The sequence below is a fragment of the Siniperca chuatsi genome, linkage group LG16 (assembly GCF_020085105.1).
Source record: "Siniperca chuatsi isolate FFG_IHB_CAS linkage group LG16, ASM2008510v1, whole genome shotgun sequence".
Taxonomy (NCBI): domain Eukaryota; kingdom Metazoa; phylum Chordata; class Actinopteri; order Centrarchiformes; family Sinipercidae; genus Siniperca; species Siniperca chuatsi.
Window position 1 is genome coordinate 18,353,064 of NC_058057.1, and position 18,889 is coordinate 18,371,952.

Sequence of the window (18,889 nt, forward strand, 5' to 3'; positions counted from 1 at the left end):
TTCTTTTGTCCAGCACTGCTTTCTTATGATCTCTCTTTGATCTCTCCATTGTTTGGACATTGTCCAGCCCACTGGGTGGCGTAAGATACTCAATAAATCTTCAAAGCAATGAACTGAATAGACAGCACAGCTCATTTAAGAACCAATTTACTCAGTAGATCACAGCCAAAAATGTGTTAAAGCTTGATATGAATATATGTTCTGATTATATTGATCTTTTTAACTATCTGTGAAGCACATAATCTCAAGGTAAATGGGTGTAATTCAAAGTATGGACAAACTAGATTTTAAATCATACTCTATTAAATCATTGATAATGTTTTCATAAATGAAGGGCATAGTCAAAAAGGCTTAAGAAAAGTAATGGACTTCAGTGGTGTCGCAAACAAACAAATTAAAGCGCTCTTCCCTTCGTCCTTGATGTGTTTAAGATTCTTACTGGGAATGCTTACGTGGTGATGAGACTGAGTACAGGGCTGTGGTGGGTAACTTTGTCTCATGGTGTGAGCAGAACCCTCTGCAGCTCAATGCTACAAAGTCTAAGGAGCTGATTGTAGACCTACGAAGGGCCAAGGCATCAGTAACCCCGGTTTCCATCCAGGCTCAAGCTCTCTACAGGAAGGGCCAGAGCCGCCTCTATTTTCTGAAGAGACTGAGGTCCTTCAACATCTGCCGGACAATGCTGAGGATGTTTTATGAGTCTGTGGTGGCCAGTGCTATCCTGTATGCTGTTGCATGCTGGGGCAGCAGGTTGAGGGTAGCGGACGGTAACAGACTCAACAAACTGATCCGTAAGGCCAGTGACATTGTGGGGGTGGTGCAGTACTCTCTGGTGGTGGTGTGAGAGAGGAGGATGCTCGCCAAACTACATGCCATCTTGGACAGTGTCTCCCACCCGCTCCATGACGTGCTGCTCAAACACAGTACCTTCAGCGAAAGGTATTCATACTATTCATACTATTTATTACTGCTGTGCAATATCCACCGTCTCATAATCATCTTAATAAGCTACACTTAACTTGACAGTACATGTACTATTACTTATTACTTATATTATTACATTGTATTATACCGTACATACTTATCAACCTCTAACTCCACTGTGGCACTTACACTAATTTTAGCTTTTATACTTTATTTCCACTTGTACTTAATTTATCTTATCTGTATTATAGTGTATTATATTTTGATTTGCTTAGTACTTCTATTCTCTGGTGTGCATTGACATGATAGTGAGCAGCTGTAACGAAAGAGTTTCCCCTCAGGGATCAATAGTCAATCAAAGTATTTTTGATTCTGATTCTGATATTCCAACACATCTGTCTTACTTGTTGTTGTTGTTGGTTGCATCACAGATCGCAGCATTGTTTCAGTCGTGCCTTTTTGTTTTTAATGATGTTGAGCATGTGGGAGTGCGTGGGCAATGCAATGGCTGAGTCTTCCAGCTGACCCCTTCTGGATGTGCTTAAATATCTCCTGCTCTCTTTCTCTTTCTTTAAGTCTCTCTTTCTCTCTCATAGTTTATATACAGTATGTGAGTGTATATCTTTTGCATGATCACACATGCCTATCCTGAAGCCTTGATCACAGTGAGTGCACCCCAAATGTAATTTATTACTCTAATAAAATATAAAACATTGCCTCCTCTAGAGGCTGTTACTTATGAAAATTAAACCTTGTTTGTAAATGCTTCCGTTCCTTCTGAACGGAAGGAAAACTTTAATGTCGATCTTTCATTCCACCTCTCTGAATTGTATCCTGGAGGTTAAAGGTTGAGGTAGTGGGTTTGCTGGTCCGAATCCTAATTCCTTTTTATGTGAATTCCCTCTGGATGGAAACATCTGTTTTGTGGAAAGTGAACAAAGGCACTCTCCTTTACCTTAACAACTACTGCGGCTCTTTGGGCAAGACATTTAATCTCCATCTGCTCCTATGAACCCCCCAGGCTCTGATGTTTGTAAGTGTGTAATGGTGGGCAGGGCGTTCCTTGGAAAAATAAGGATGAGGCTTCCCTCCCCTGATTGGTATGGAGGAATGGAGCCTGCTCTTTGGCTTGCTGCCATACTGTCAGCTAATGATGACTGAGTGACACTGAAATCTATCTATCTAAGGTCACAAGCAAGGTTTTCACACTCTTGAAAATTACTGTGGTCTTCCTCACTTGGTGTTGTAACAATGGAGACACGATCATCTTTGATAGCTGCTCATTAGCACATAATGGTGTGCTAATTACTTAACATTTTTCTCATAATCAGCTGACACAGAATGTCTCTGAATGTATGTTGTCAGGTAATAAACTCAGTATAGTCTTTGTATTTTATATATGTATTTTATGTTTGTTTTTGTTTTATGCTTCATTTGAGGTGTTGTTTTTGATAGGAATTGAATTATGTTAGTTTTGTTCCCTTTCTTTCTTACTTTAGTTCTGCAGCAATAAGAATTTAGAAAAGGTTTTCTCATACACTCATCAATGAACTGTATAACAGCGCATTCATAACTCACATTTCAATACAAAATGTGCAGTGGTGGAAAGTCACCAAGTACATTTACTCAAGTACAATTTTGAGATACTTTTTTTCCACTCCACTACATTTCAGAGGGAAATATACTCCACTACATTTATTTAACAGCTTTAGTTACTAGTTATTTTGTCTGTTAAATATGAGGTTACAGTCAGCAGTCAGTTAGCTTAAACACTAGCCCACCCTCAGGAAACACAACAGCTTTGATTCGGCAGTCTTATCATGTTTCACAGTACTTTCTTTATCAGCCATCCTGATGACTGCTTCAGTTTTTGAATAAGTGTCACTACAAGACGGTCGAACCAAAGAGTGTCGGCTAAAGTACAATTAATCAAAAAGAAAGAAAATCCCCTGACAAAGTTTGTCCTCTAACAAGACACACATCCATCAATACACACATCTGTTCACTGCACCTTTCTTCTTCAACCTTGATATTTTGCAGGTCACACAAACCCTCTTACATTATGTGTGTTTGAGCTCATGCTGAAATAAGAAAAGAGGTTATTAGACTCATTTAAGCTTACCTGAAGGTGGGTGAGGGGAGTCATACTGTGGCTGCCTTCAGGAGCTTGAGGCCATTACCATGCAAGCACTTAACAACAGTAAAACACTCCCACTGAGCCCTTTATCAACCTTCCCACGCTTTTTACCCAGGATTGACAGTATTTTGTTTATGCCTCAAACCTGTGCATGTTCAGGACTAGCATGCATTGCAGCTTACAGTCCTCATCGGGCATGTTTAATCAATTTTACCATAAGCGGTTGAAGGTGGTGAGTGTGGAAAAAAATAGCATGATCCCAGGAATGAATCTGCATCTGCATTTATCGTAATCCTACGAGCATTTTATTCATCTCGTTCCCCTGATCATAAATCATCGCTCTACTTGACAACATTAACAGGGGGAAAGGAATGTGCTGTTGCCTTTGTGCATTATCTCATTATTGGCAAATAGAACTGAGGCTGCTTCCCCGACTGTATGACTGTTTGTTGTAAATGCCCTCCTCTGCTCTCCAGGGAAATGGGCTATTAGGAAGCTCTTCCTAGATGGACACCGTGTTTAACACCCTGCCACAAATCGAGGCGCCCTCAATATCCCCACACACCCCCACAGACAGGAACCACGTGGAGAACACATTCACATTCAAATAAATATAACTATTAAAATCTCCATTCACAGATGAAAATTCAATCAGAAATAGGATAAATTGTGAAGAACAACAAAAAACTTTATGGCAACAAAATTTATGGAGGACACAAAGCAGGAGGGATGACGCATGCTAAGAGAGGAGATGAAGCATCATTTTATGGATGTTGCTCTATTTTCTCAGCCAGATACAGCTTGTTTTTTGGCTTAAGACTAGAAAAAAATTAATAAGACTGTTGATGAGAGACTGGAAATTCAGTCTGAGTAACCACTAGCAAAGAGGACAGACAAGTCTCAAGTTTCTGTTTGAAGGGTTGGTTTGCCCAAATTGCTAAATTCATATTTTCTCACTTACTGTATCTCTAGTGGTATCCAGCCATGCTGATATTTATTTACTCATCTACCGTCATCACAATACAGTTGTATTTATTTTATTTTATTTAACCTTTATTTAACCAGGTAAAACTATGGGTAAAGGGCAAATGCACTGCAGCTTAAGAAAACACATGCAAATAGACAAAACACAAGCAAATTAAGAAAACATCTTCATCAATTTGACAACACGTGCACATTTACAAAACATGCTGCAAATACACAAACGCACTACAAATACACTGACAACGAAGTGTTTCCAGAAGACATTAAACAGTGCTGCACATGGCTTGGACACGCTTGTTGTTGCTACGGTTTGTTTTATACTGTCCATGTTTGTGACTCATGAAGTTATTGAAGTTGGGTCCGTAAATCATCCATGTTTATGTTGTGGGTTTCTGACTTCTGCCACTGCTCCTCTACTCTGCGCATGTGCTTAAAGTGACCTACCTTGCAATACCTTGCAGAGCGAAAAAGTGGAATTCTATCAGTTATTTTAATGATTTGTGAGGAGATTTAGTGCTGTGACAGATATTAACCCAGGACCACGGAACTGACTTTGTGAGTCACAAACCTTTTTAGTGTCCTCTGGAAACACTTTCGTTGTCATTTTGTGTCAATGAACTGAACTAACATTAGCTACTGTGCTACCGGTCATATCCGACAAAATTAGGCTGTAGGAGAAAAACCCTGAGAGTATTGAACAACACAGTGTTTTATCACTTATGAATTAAACTTTTCATTTGTAAGAGGAAGACTGTTATTTCTTCCAACAATGTGAGATCCACATACAGATACCTACATCTGTGTTTTTTCACTAGCCCCCCTCAGGAAACACAACAGCTTTGACCTCCCATTGACATGCTCATATCCTCCCTAAGAAAATTACTGACATAACTTTTACTCCCTCCCAACTTCCCTCATTCTCATCTGACTGTACACATCGACTCTCTTTAATTACTATGTAAATGTTCCACTGCAGCAATGCACTGTGTACGATCCCTGCAGCTTTGATCTCAGGCTGCTGTAAGAGGAAAAAATCTTTCTAGTAGATACTCACCAAGATTCCTTTTGCGTCTTACTCTGTAATTTTTCTTTTCAGGGATGGCAGATTGATCTCCACATTGCCATCTATCTGTAATCACCCACAGTGACCCACGCAGGGGGCAAACGGGGCCGAGGGATTTTAATTACCTTCGAGCACAAAAGACAAGGACACAGCATTTCATCACTGTTTGACGTCTAAATCTCCTCAATGACTCCCCACATCCTTTGCCATACGTTTTTATGTCGGCTCACTGACATCCTTTTACACTGAGCTCATATGGATTATCATCTGGCTCCATCTGTCCAGAGGGGCTTTATACAGTGCCTAACAGACCTTTCACCTGTTGTTGGGGTGTTTGGCGTGGAGCCACGCAGAGGCGCCTGCAGCCATCGAAACTGGTCACAGCATGTAGAAACAAGGTCAAGGCTACTGAAAGAGATAATGTGTCACTGATGAGCATAGAGAGGGGGTCAGGCCAATTGTTTGTGAGGTTGGACTGAGATAAAGTAGCAAGAAAATCATCTGTCATGAGCTGAGGTATTCATTTAACAACATATTGATTCATGCATTTGAAAGATCTTTAAAAGTAAAACTTTTAGTTTGTCGCATTGATCACATTGAATGAAACTTTACTTGGAGTGTCACATTAGCCAGGGGCAGAGACCCAAGGCGGCACATTACAATAATGCAAAGCTGTTACAATTTAACATATGGAGGTGCATGTTTGTGTAATTCTGTGACAGAGATAAATCTTACATCCCAGAGGAGGTATAAATCAGAATACACCCTCACTAAATATTGTTTTTATGACCTGCAGCCCTAAATTAATTGTAATTATTGTAGCAAGCCACTACATGACAAGGATGTTCCACTCCATGAAACATCATTGTCTCTGGATGAGATAATCTGCAGTGGCAAGTGCATTGGCGAGCAGATCAGATCTATCACTGCGGCTTTGGTCTCTGATGGCCAATTTCCTTAATTAGATGTCCAAACATTTATCAGCAGAAGTGACACAGGGCCACTAGAACATGGCTGACACAGTAAAATTTGCCCTTTGTAAGCCATTTTTGAAGTGGGGACCGTCAGCGAAGGGCATGAACTAAGTGACTGAGAGGAAAGAATGTTACCAGACAGTAAACAGACTAGCTCTTTATTATGCAGGCAGTGGTACACAGGAGAGCTGTTTATTTCTTTTATGTGTTGCTGTTTATAACCTCCTAATTAAATTCATTTGCTAAAAAAGCCATGCAATGGATGGATTGATTTTTAAATAAACTGAGGCAGGTTTTTACAAGCTTTGGCTTTGAAGTTATTTGAAGCAGTCAGTGGACACGGTTTTCAAAGCCCAAGTTCATCTGGAGACTGTGCTTGGCAGAAATGTGAAGGTTGTTATTTCAGACTGCCGAGGCCTGATCAACACAATGTGTAAAACAGTGCAACTCAAAACACTGTGCACCGCCACTAAATGACAATTCAAACAACACAACACAATAAATTACAGTGTAACAACATGAAAATATACACCAGGATTCTGACTTTTCTTTTTACATATTCATATTTGCTGAGTCAGTGTTCACTTTACACTGGAGGGCTCAACAGCCTGAAAGACTAACAGTGGAAAGTAAAGAAGGGATTTCACTTTATTTTCCTGCCCTCAGTGAAGTTGGTTCAAACACAGCCTGAGGTGCTGCCTCACACTTGTGACCTTCATAACTGGCTGAATCTATGTGGTTTTCTTATTAATATTTTGAATTTAATTTTCACTTTCAAAGGAATATTTTAAAAGTTTGCTGAGAGTTAAACAGGAGGATAAAGAAAACCTCTCAGGTCTTTATACCAAATACAGAGCAGGAGCAAGGAGGTGATTAGCCTAGCTTAGCATAAAGACTGGCAGCAGGGGGAAACAGCTATCCTGGATCTATTCAAAGTTCAATTTGAGATTTTAGAGGGAGTCATGTAACTATTCCTTGACAAACAACCATCCACCTGGCTCTTCTGTGCAGCATTTCTGTGAAGAAGTCACTGCACCCGGTTGATGTTCACCAAGAAATTGCCAATCACAAATTGTTGTATGGGATGAATAAATATGTGTAAATTAGTCAGCTTTTGAGGTGCTTGTAGGCAAATTTTTAAACTTTGGATGGAGTTAAGCTAATTACCTGCTGGCGCTAGTATGGCCCTGTTTGCACCTGGCATTAACATGCGTCTTGGGTGATCCAACAAGTGGACAGCTCCAAGTACGTCAGTTCACACATTAGAATGCGTCTCCACTAGTGTTGTGCAAGTTACTGAAATTTAGTAATTAGTTACAGTTACTAATTACTTCTCTCAAAAGTAATTGAATTGCCTTGTCAATTACTGCATATAAAAGTAATTAGTTACTCGGGAAAGTAACTTTTGCGTTACTTTTAAATGTCTGCTTCAATTCTCTTATTAACGCACACAGTTGAAACAGAATCAACATTTGGAGCAACACAACCCGACGTCATGCTGTGGTGGCCAATCCAGATCAGTCAAACTGTTTCACAGTAGTGAAATATCACTGAAACTATGCGCTCTCCAGGTGGAGTTCATGGACCAAAATATGATACTCTGAGCGATTGGACCTCAATGCGTCTTGGGTGCATTCCACTTGTGATCGGATCACCCAAGACACATGCCAGGTGTAAACAGGGCCATATTTACCGTACAGACATGAGAGTGATATTGATCTTCTCATTTAACTCTAGGAAAGAAAGCAAATGCTCGTATTTTTCAAAATGTCAAACTATTACTTTAACACTTAAATAGCACCTAACTTTTTTGGCAGTGAAATTTGAGCTTCAGTACTGTTAAGATGGCCGTGTAGCGGCTGGACTTTAAAAGCAGGAGGCTTGAGGCAGATGTTAGGTGCAGACCAATCAGGTGTTTATTTCACCCACAATGAAGACATAGTAACAATAACAGTCAAACTTCTCCACATAAAAGCCGTATATAGCTTGCCACTGACAATGACCTTGACCCCTATCACAGTATAGAGAAATCTGCCCAACACCTGACATCAAATACATTAAAATACATCTATACTACACCAAAGTCAAATAGTCTGCATGATATTAATTTATGTTACACATTACAATAGAATCATTAAAACCCTGAACAGCAGATTACAGTCCACTAACACCCCTACACTAATTACCACATTGTATTTCCCGATATCTTAATGCTTTTTCAAGCACTGTAGTACAAACCTAAGTTCCAAAGTGGTGTAATTAAAAGGAACAGAACAAACATATTCCCAAGCAATGAGCTTATAATAAAGCATGCATTTCAATTGCTTGTTGCTCTCCAGCCCACTGTGCAGGTTAATCAATAACTACTTCTTCCATATTAGGCTCCTGATACAATAATGAACAAAACCAATATAATATAATGAGAGAATATAATAAATTAAACTAATATGAGTTCATAAACATTTTATTGCTCCCCTTGGTTTACTGTATAACAGATAAATATAATCAGACAGGTATTCTCCAGAAGAAAGGATCAGATGCAGGCCAACTTTCCCCTGAGCCTTTATACACAGATACTTGGTTTGTTCTTAGAGCAGCAGAGGTTGAGGGCAGGTATGTCAGTAAGTGTATTGAGTAGGAGCCACCACAGATGTTTTTACTGAGTTAAGGCCACATCACCTCCTTGAGGCTAAGCATTAAACTATGATGGCCCAGAATCACCTGGTCTCTATTTCACATGAAAGGCACCATAAAACCACCTTCATAACAACCTGCAGAAATGTGGCTATAACTTGCCTGCTAAATCTCAAGATACTGAGTTTATGCTGAGGCTGAAGACAGTGTTGAACTCCTGAACACACATTCTTTTCCTCTATATTCTTCTCAGGTGAATGGTTTTCTGGAAACTGATAGATTTAAAGGTGTATTATGTCTACTGAGGCCATATTTTGGAAACACCTATCACAGTAATTTTGCTCTCATGAGTCTCTAAGCATAAATCTTTATTTTCATTAAAAGAAAAGATAAAAGGTAATAAGCTACAAGGATACTCACTGCTGATGTATATTAAAATGTGGGTTCACACACAGATAGTATCAGTACACCCATAACTATCACTCAATATTCTCCTGCTGCTGCATGTCTTCAAGCAGCATTTGCACAACTTCATTCAACTCTCTGCAGGAGCAAACGCTTTGCATCAGACCAGTCTCTATTACTCCCTCTGACAGAAAAGGATACAGGCTCACCAGTGAAAACTCTTTTCCAGGCAAAGTTCAGGGTAATATAGCAGCAAATAGCAGAAGGCTGCAGTTTATCTTCATTGGTCAGTATTTAGTTTGCAGAGGTACAACTGCATTGATTTCATTGTTTAACACTTTATATTGACATCTTGAAAGGTTTTAGCATAGTCAGCTGCGAGGCCATTTAGAAATGCATTTGAAACAATACATAGACTGGGCACAATCTGTGTGATTTTTCAAATGAAAGTGTATTATATTCTGCAGATTCCATACATGTTCCCAGCTATTTCTGATCCGTGTACTTATAAGGCAGACGCATTGATTTTGCAGGAGAACATTGTGAGAGATAAAAGAAGTAGAAGTGATAAGGTTAGGGGGAAAAGAAGATATGTAAATCACTCTTGCAGACAGGTTGAGTGGGTTAAGTGCATCATCCTATTCTGCTATTTTGTAGAAGGTCATATTTAATCTATGTAATTATTGTCATGCAATTTTATGTAGCTCTCTTGACTGAATCAAAGTGCCCCAGGGTGCACCTATGCAGCGTTTTAAATATTCCAGGTGAAAAAATTAAACTCATTCAGCACACAATAATGCTTCTGGTGCATGTTTTTCCTCTTCTTCCAAATCTGACATCAGGGAGATTACCTTTTCCCTCTCCTGCCACTGAAAATCTCTCTCAAACAGAGATAGTGCTCGGAGGGGTGGGCCTTTAAGCCATAGTATTATGCACACACATTCTTATTCAAATTAATGTGTTGGACCATCTTCTGCAGAATATGAATCCATTAAAATATCCCATTTGTACTATTTGAGGGTAGACATCATCTGCTTTAAGTGTGGTCTTGAGAGCAATATCTTATCCATGATGTGTTTGAATGCCTGTTTTTTGTTTTTGTTTTTTTGCTGTTTTTCTTAATTTTGGTTTCTTCTCTCTTTCTTTCTTTACTTTTCTTTTCACTTATTTGTAACAAAGGCTACTTGTAGTCTGATGTTTTCGCCTTTGGCCTTTCCACTGTATGATATGCCAGGCTACAACTTTGCTTAATAGTAATACAAATATGAATTTTGTGACTTTGGAACTTTGAAACTCCCAGATGTTGTGGAAATTTGAATTGGAAAGGTGAATGGACTGCTCTCTTTTCCTATAATAACCACTTTTTAACAGTTGTAAAACATTCATAAAACAACAATAAAGAACTTCACACCAAACAGCTGTTTATGGACATACATGCACAACATAATTAGCTTGGGTTCGTCTTGAACTTCCATTTGTCTGTATAATTTGTATACAGGCTTCCTACAGAGATTTCCCTATTTTTAGACAGGAGAGGTGAGTAGAAGAAGATCCTCGTCCTAAAGGCGGAGGGAGAGAGGAGCAGGGAGAGGCAAGCAGGGTCTCTGTGTGTTTGTGCTGTCAACAAAATGGTTGGGTGTAACTCAATACCTGTATGCCAATATGTCACCAGAAAACAATCAGAGGTCGGCGTCAGCTTGATGGGACACTTGAGTTTCAGGAATCCCTTTGATTACCTAAAACCCATGCAGTAGTAAAGTAAAACACAGTAGTTGTACAGTAGTGTACAAAGTATCTGCGGGTTCAGGCAGAATGTCAAACTGTGTTTATTTATAGCATCCCACAAGCATGATAACACAAGATTTAATAAAATATTGAAGCGTACACCCAGCAGTGTGATATTGAAACAAACATGGCATGCTAGATAGACATTGCCTTGTTAATTATTCTTCTCCACCCGCACTGCATGCTGTGCAAGTCAATGCAATGTCAGCAAGATAATGTAAACACCATTAGAAATAAAACAGAAAAGTAATTTAATCGTCAGCTGGACAATTTGAAGAACTTTCCACAAGCAAAACACCTACACACACGGTGATCCTTTTTGTCTGTTTAGAGGATTAGAAAAATCTGTGTTGCACGTACACATGCATCAGACAACTTTCTATTCAAAGTCGCATGAGTCAAGTAAACAATTTTTAATTGTCGGCTTGTCCACCATATCTTCAGAATTGTTTAAAATATAGATCCATCTTCACTCGAAAACCCTCTCTCGGGATATAACATCTATAGCATCTATAAAAATGTATTGATTTAGTAGCAACAACCATGAGCTAGCTGTAAATGTGAAGGGATAATGAGTAAATGCACAGGAATACCTCTTAAGTTAAACACCCACTAAATGCCACAGATGACCAACATGTGGGTGTAAAAATTGGTGATTAGCCAGCAGATCACAGCAGGTCACCGTAGAGTGGATCACACATGGCTGTAGGTATATGGGTGAAGGAGTGTGTGTGCAATTATTTGTGTGCACTCGTAGGTAGGCAGCAGAGAGGAGGGGGATGTTTGTATATGCCTGTGTGTGTGTGTGTGTGTGTGTGTGTGTGTGTGTGTGTGTGTGTGTGTGTGTGTGTGTGTGTGTGTGTGTGTGTGTATGTGCTTGTAAATCTAAATTTGAACATGAAGGAACATGAAGGTGCATGTGTATTTGCATGTGCATCTGCTGGAGGAACATTGTTCCGTTACACAATGCACGCCTTTGACATTCCAGCGCCACCTGTCAGTGTGTACAAAGGCCTTTCTCCCAGGCTTTGACATGTGTGAATCTGCTGCTGGCCAGGAGAGATAGCAGAGTCCTGTTTCGGACATGTGTGGGTGGACAGCCTGCAGAGTCCTGCCTGACCTCCTTCATGATCTTTCTTTCAGGCTGCATAACTTAGACTGGAGCTCAGTGGAAAACATTACTGAAGAGGTTGCTAATACTGAATCAGTACACTCTTACTAATCAAACAAACTGACATCTTGTCCCAGTGGTTGATGCAGACACCCTGTCAGTAAGGCAGCAGTAAGATGTATCACCCTTCTTCGTTCCATTAAAATGTGACAGGTAATGTAGTAATCACAGTACTTCAAATTTTACATTTTTTACCTTTACTTTCAGGTCCCCCATCAGGCCAAACAATGAATTCTTTAACATACCTGAACCAACATTACATCTGCATTTTTAAGTCCAACATGAATATTGTGAAGATTACATTCCGTCGTTACAATTGTATTATGTAACATAATGTGTACTTGCCATTTTAACCTTTTCAATAATGAAAAGTCTTTTTTTTTTCAAAACGACTTTCAACTTTCACTTTTGTGTGTTAGCAAAGTGTCGCTACAGTTGCTGCTGCAAAGCAAACAGCCAGAAAGGATGAGACGGTTTCCCAGAGCCAGCACAGCAGCTCCAGACAGCGATACTCACAACTCTCCTGCTACTATAGCTAACATCACAACAACAGCATATCTTGGCAAACTAGAAATTAAGCTGAATGTCTGTGGGCAAATGATTTAACGTTACCTGACACACAAATCACGGCTGGAGTACTGCTGTGTGGCCTGGTCCGAGCCACTTTGTTTGTTTCCCCTGTACAGAGCCAGGGCTGTGTACCAACACCAGAGTTTTTTTCAGCGCACACACAGAATGGACAGCTAGCGTACCGTGACGAGATATTTGCTGAATTTGACAAAGAGACATGTATTAGATTAGAATCACATAGCCCACCTTTAAGGGCAAATATGTCCAGCCTTTTTCCACTGCTCCATTTCACTTTCAGGCTACCTGCTGCTATTAATTACCCTCCTCCTCTTCTTCTTCAAATGCCCCATTTGTGGCTGTAAAACCATTGCTCTTTTTGTACACAAGGCATGTATTTACATTTAAGACATTATGCTCATTTCATAAAATGTCACAAAATAAAACTGGGCACAGGAACACAATCTGACATAAATCATCTTGGTTGCAACAACATCAAACCACTGACATCTGAGACATGTCCTTTCAATTGAATATGTCAATTATAGCTCCCTTACTGTGCCAACTAATGTAGTTTCTAAGGATTGTTCTATTTGTGCAGCAAGTTTCATGTCACTCAGACTAATGGGAGTGGGAGTTCAGACCTTTCAAACTGTGAAAATGTAACCTTTAAAAACAGCGCCCATTAAGTAAATTTAGAGTCAGTTTTTAAAACATGGGACAGTGTGAAATTGCACTATGCTTTCAAGTTTCATCAAAATAAGAGCAGTAATGCATTAAGACACATGTTTAACAGGCAGACACTGCCCTATAAATACTCTTATACCTTCTATTTATGTTGGAAACTTGCTGCCCTGATAATGCCTGCCATTTTGATGAATTAATGAAAAAAGAAGTCCTCATTATTTATATTTTTTATTTATATTTTCATCAGCTCCTTCTTTTCTACTCACACTACTCAGGTCAACTAGCCTGCACCCTGAAAAACTAATTTTGAAGTTCAACCATATAGCACTTATTTTTGTTTAACCTCCAGCCTGTTGCTCCTTCCTCCTCGCCCCATAACTTGGTGGTCAAGTAATCCACTGAACCTCCGGGGAGGAGCAGAGCGGTGATGGCTCCTGCAAAATTTAAACCCATTATAGGAACATGACCTGCAGCCAAGGAAGCTGAGGTCCCGGTGTCGGTTACATGGTCCTATCTAGAGCTGCATCCCACTGACTTTTAACATTCCTGCACAGTAGAGGGATTTTATATCTGACATATTACCTCACAAGCATACAGTGTCAGTTACAAAAAATACACTGATGCCAAGAAGATCACAGGCAGAAACAGGCCTGATAATATTTTGCTTTTATATTCCCTACCATACCCACCACCTTTCTCTAGTGTACCTTTAAAGTGTCTGTACTATAGTGACCTCACTGAAATTCAAGCCATTATAAGTCTCTATTGCTATTAAATACCAACAAGTTTCCTTCAGTTTTCTTGTGATGCCTGTACACCCTCCATTAATCTATCGTGGGATGACTACATTTCTCTTTTCTCATGGAGGAGCTGCCAATCTTTGTTGTTAAAAAAAACACAATAATTGTGATATATATTTCTGTACAGAGGAATAAGCTACAGTGCAGTCTACAGTATGAGTGTGAGGATTGGGGATGAGGGTGTTATATAAGAAGCCTACATGGAGGAGTAAGTGTACTGGCTGTTCAAACAGAACCCCTCAGCAGGGAGTCACTGCGCAAAGGAACAGCTCTTCAAGTCAATATCTCACACATATGTCCCTTTAATGGGTGCAATTAATTATATGCATTACAGTTCCTTGTATAGCACTGCTGCGGTCCTACTATTTGTACTAGGCTATTTACAAGCACGCCTCTATCATGGTATCATTACCCTCAATTGTGCTGGTTAAGTTTGAATAAGTCAAAAATTAATAATTGATTTGATGTTTTGTTGTTGTTTATCTTTTTTTGCAGAGTCTTTTCAAATGATGCAGGGTCTTCAGTGTTCATGAGATGAAATATTCAGTGGCCTCGGCTGTGCTTTCAAAGCTTGTTTCCATGCTGGGAGTCTGCATCCCTGCCCCTCCCCTGGGATCCTTAAGTAAGGGGATGTATGTGTCGCTGTGACAGGAGCGAATGGTGTTGTCCCAGACCCCTGCACCACAAACATGTTTATGGGGGCTGGGTGCGGCCTCCAGCTCGCCAACGCCGGAGCGCAGTGCCATCAGTTCAATCTCATGCTTGGCCGCAGTCTCCAGCACCTGTTGCTTGTTGTAGAACAGGACAAAATTGTTGATGATGGGGTGTATGGGCAGCGCTATGGCGATCACCCCGCACAGAAAGCTGATGGCCGCGTTACACCGACCTAAAGTGGTCTTGGGGTAGACGTCTCCATAGCCCACCGTGGTCATGGTGATCACAGCCCACCAGAACGACTGTGGGATGCTGGTGAACAAGGTGTCCGGATGGTTCTGCTCCATGGTGTAGCCCAATGCGGAGAAAAGGAAGACCCCCACGCCCATATACATGAGGAGCAGTCCGAGCTCTTTGAAGCTGCTCTTCAGGGCAGATGTGAGGGTCTGGAGTCCAGAGGAATGTCGTGCCAGCTTGAAAATGCGCGCAATGCGCATTATGCGTAAAGCCTGCACCGCCTGCTGCACGTTAGCCAGCTCCATCACTCCTGCGCCGAAAGAGGTCAGAATCAGCACCACGAAGAAGGGCATGATCGCCATGAAATCGATGATGTTCATGAAAGACAGGACAAATTTTATTTTATTTGGGGAGGAGATCAGACGCAGGATGTATTCAATAGTAAACCAGCCGATGCACACCGTCTCAATGACCTCCAGAGTCGGGTGTTCCGAGAGGTTACCCTCCGAGTCCTCCACCTGCAGGTCGGGGATGGTCCCGACACACATCACCACCGAGGAGACGAGGATGAAGATGAAAGAAACTATAGCGATTATGTGCGCAGGCACAGAGGACTCCGGTTTCTCCATCAGCCTCCAGAGGCACATCTGGAAGCGCTGCCAGCCTCCTGCAGACGGATCTCCTTCTCGGTCCACCAGGATAGTTTTCACTTTCTCTGCGATCTCTGCAAGTTCATCCTCTACCTCCTTCAGGTGGCATTTACAACAGTCATCCAGAAAATCAGAGCCGATTTTCCAGAACTCCATCTCCTTCATAAAACAAATTGGACAGATGCCTCGTTTCATGTGAATCTCTCCATAATGATACAGCTCAATTATACACTTAAATGCTTCGGGGTCTCTGTCAAAATAAAACTCTCCTGTATCAGGGTCGTAGTCGTCACATAGTAAAGATATTTCTTCAGAGGACTTCAGTGAACAGTCCACCAGTTCTGCCAGCCGGGTCTCCGGGTAGCGATTCAACACGTCCCCATACAACACCTGTTTCACCCCGCCGATGTTAACAACAATCTCTGTCTCTTCACTGGCTTCAGAGCCGTTGCAGTCTGCATACCGCGTCCTCTGGATCCCCCACATTATAGTGACAACAAGTCCGCCACAAAACAGCCCAACTTATCGAGATTTTCACACAACTGTGCTGTCAAAGTAAACGCAAGTCACCAGAAGCTCTGGCGCTGTGCGTAAAAACCTTCCAAATCTTCTAATTTCTGCGTTTTAGTTGAAAAAAACAAATGTTTGCTCAGAGGTGACTGCTGCGTGAAGTCTTCTCCGTTCAATACAACCGTCTTTGTCAGTGAACAGTGCGCCTGTGCGCTCTAAAGTTGGCATTGAAGTGCGCGTAATGTCAAGTGAGCCACAATCAAATCACAGGACTTCCGGACATAACTTTCAAAACAAACGCTTGCTGGGCAACAATTTTTTTTTATTTTTATTATTATTAAAATCACTCCCTTCATGCAATTTTCGCTGATGAGTAAAAAAAGTGTTTCTTTAGCTCCAGATTATCAAGCAGTTATTATCAGTAAATGTCTAACATTTCTTAATCCTTTCTTAAGTAAAAGCAGCAATAAACCACAGTGAAAACATGCTGAATTACAAGTAAAAATCCTGCATTCAAAAGTTAAGTTAAGTTAAAGTAGTACAGAAGTAGTAGGCTATCAGCTAAATGTAGCTTACTTAAAGTACCAAAATGAATGTACATAATTGTGTGTAAATGCATGTAAAATCTACTATAGGTTTGAGATAAATGCTGTGCAATAGTTCCCTTTGACATGTAGTGGAGTAGAAGTATAAAGTAGAATTATATGGAAGTATTCAAGTTAAGTACAAGTACCTCCAAATTGTACAGTACTAGTTAATTTACTTAGGCTACTTACATTCCACCACTGCTTAATACTTAGCAGAAAATATTACATCTAATTAAAATCAACAACTGCCTGCAGCCATCTTTTCTTATCACTATTATTCAAGTCATTGTTATAAACTCTCTACTGCCAAAAACACACCTGTCTTATCAACCAAATGAGTTTTGTTGTTGCTGCTGTTTTAGACATTGTCAGCTCCTATAAGTCGACCTCTTATTTTGTATCATATCTATCATTATTGTAAATAATGTCCATGTGAATGAATTGGTCTATAATTAATTATGATATCGTAGCTACACTTCCCTTTAATATTCAATCAAATATAATCTCACAAGCAAGTGGCCATAATCTAGTCAGCCTATGCTTTTATTTTTAAGGATATCTCCGTGTCTTCCGGTCGTGCTCTGTCTGTCTGCAGTTGTCTTGACGCAGCGCAGTGCAGCCAGGCGCAGTAGATCATAAATCTCAGCGGCATGTAATGAATTGTAAGGTCGCAAACAGGGAGATCAGGGACACGCACTCCGCTGGGTTTTAGTGGCAGCTCGAAGAGCAACAATTAGTTAAAGGTAATCGATTAAAAGGCGCTACCTATATCATCCCATTTTTCCATACCTAGACGCATTATCCATCATCCATTTTGAATGTATTATAGGCTGTCACCCAATAACCCAGACGGAAAAGACTCAAGGCTAAGTAATAATCACTTAAACTGAAAGAGAATAGAGCTCTATAAATATTATATTATACAAATATTAAAATACTATCGTATGGTATATGGCTCTTTAGTGATGTTAAGTGATGGTGATGGTTGGGAATTACAAGTGCGACTGCCGTCAGTGGGAGCACTACAGGAATGAATTGATTTTCTGAGGCTATCGGGCTACTTTCAAATATAAATTTGCAGAATAATATTTCTTTCAACTTGCATAGTGAGTTCAACTGAACAGTTCTGCAGTAGCCCACGCTGAATTATTGATTGGCAGACAGACTGACCACAGGCCTACAGCATCTCAACAGTACTTTGCCTTGTTGTTTGTCTCCACCTAGTGGCAACATTTTTTTTCTGTTGTTAAACAATGGCGCAGACCACTGAGGTTAGGAATCCACTAATAAGTGATGATTAAAAAAACAATGTACAGAACAAGTCCAGTGTTTGTGTTATAGACTACTGTAAAGCAAAAAAACAACATCTGAAGTAAAATCTGCAATGCAATGCAAACTTTGGTTAAGTGCCTTCATGGTGTTTTAATTTTCTTACAAGATTATTTGAAAGACATGAAGTTAGACTATCATTGGTGCATTTAGATAAAGTAAAGTATTCTTCTAAGGACATTTAGCCACATTGTACTGCACTGTACGTGTAAAAGTTATCAGTGGTGGCTTGTGACTATAAGTTCATTTTCAAGTACAAGTAAAGTTTTGAAGTACTTGTACTTACGTGAATATTTCCATTTGCAGATTAAGATAATGAGTTTATAAAATACCCAAAAGTATATAAAGTAGTTAATTAGCTCCTCTTCAACTGGCTACAACATTAAAATGATGGTTACATATTATTGCATCAGTAATAATAATACAGTATTATAATATATCATTATATAGTACTGACAAGGGCCATTCTCCTGTACAATGACTACTTCTACTTCTGATACTTTACATACATTTGACTAATAATACTTCCTGCTTTTAGGCTGTATTATCAGGGTTAATTTTATTCTATTTTAGTTATTGTATATACTTCTGCTTGTTGTTTGTATTTTGGTCCTTACCTACCTCATTTGTTTTTATGATATATGTTACATGGATTCAGTTTCTCTTTGGGACTAACTCAAGACATGTATCACTCTGTGTGGTAGTATTTGTCATATATTGTAGCTTAACTGTCAATGGGTTGTTTATAAATATGTATATGAACATGATACACCTATACATTATCATTAGAC

At 39.9% G+C, this 18,889-nt stretch overlaps 1 protein-coding gene across 1 annotated transcript; it reads right to left on the reverse strand.

Annotated features, from left to right (window-relative positions):
• Nucleotides 1-14,415: 14,415 nt before the first annotated feature.
• Nucleotides 14,416-16,509, reverse strand: LOC122863442 (potassium voltage-gated channel subfamily F member 1-like). Its single transcript, XM_044169958.1, has one exon. The coding sequence runs from the start codon at nucleotides 16,156-16,158 to the stop codon at nucleotides 14,659-14,661; it is 1,500 nt and encodes a 499-aa protein (XP_044025893.1). The 5' UTR covers nucleotides 16,159-16,509; the 3' UTR covers nucleotides 14,416-14,658.
• Nucleotides 16,510-18,889: the final 2,380 nt, after the last annotated feature.

Coding starts and splice junctions, on each gene's coding strand:
- LOC122863442 (XM_044169958.1), bottom strand. CDS start 16,158: ATGTGGGGGATCCAGAGGACGCGGTATGCAGACTGCAACGGCTCTGAA.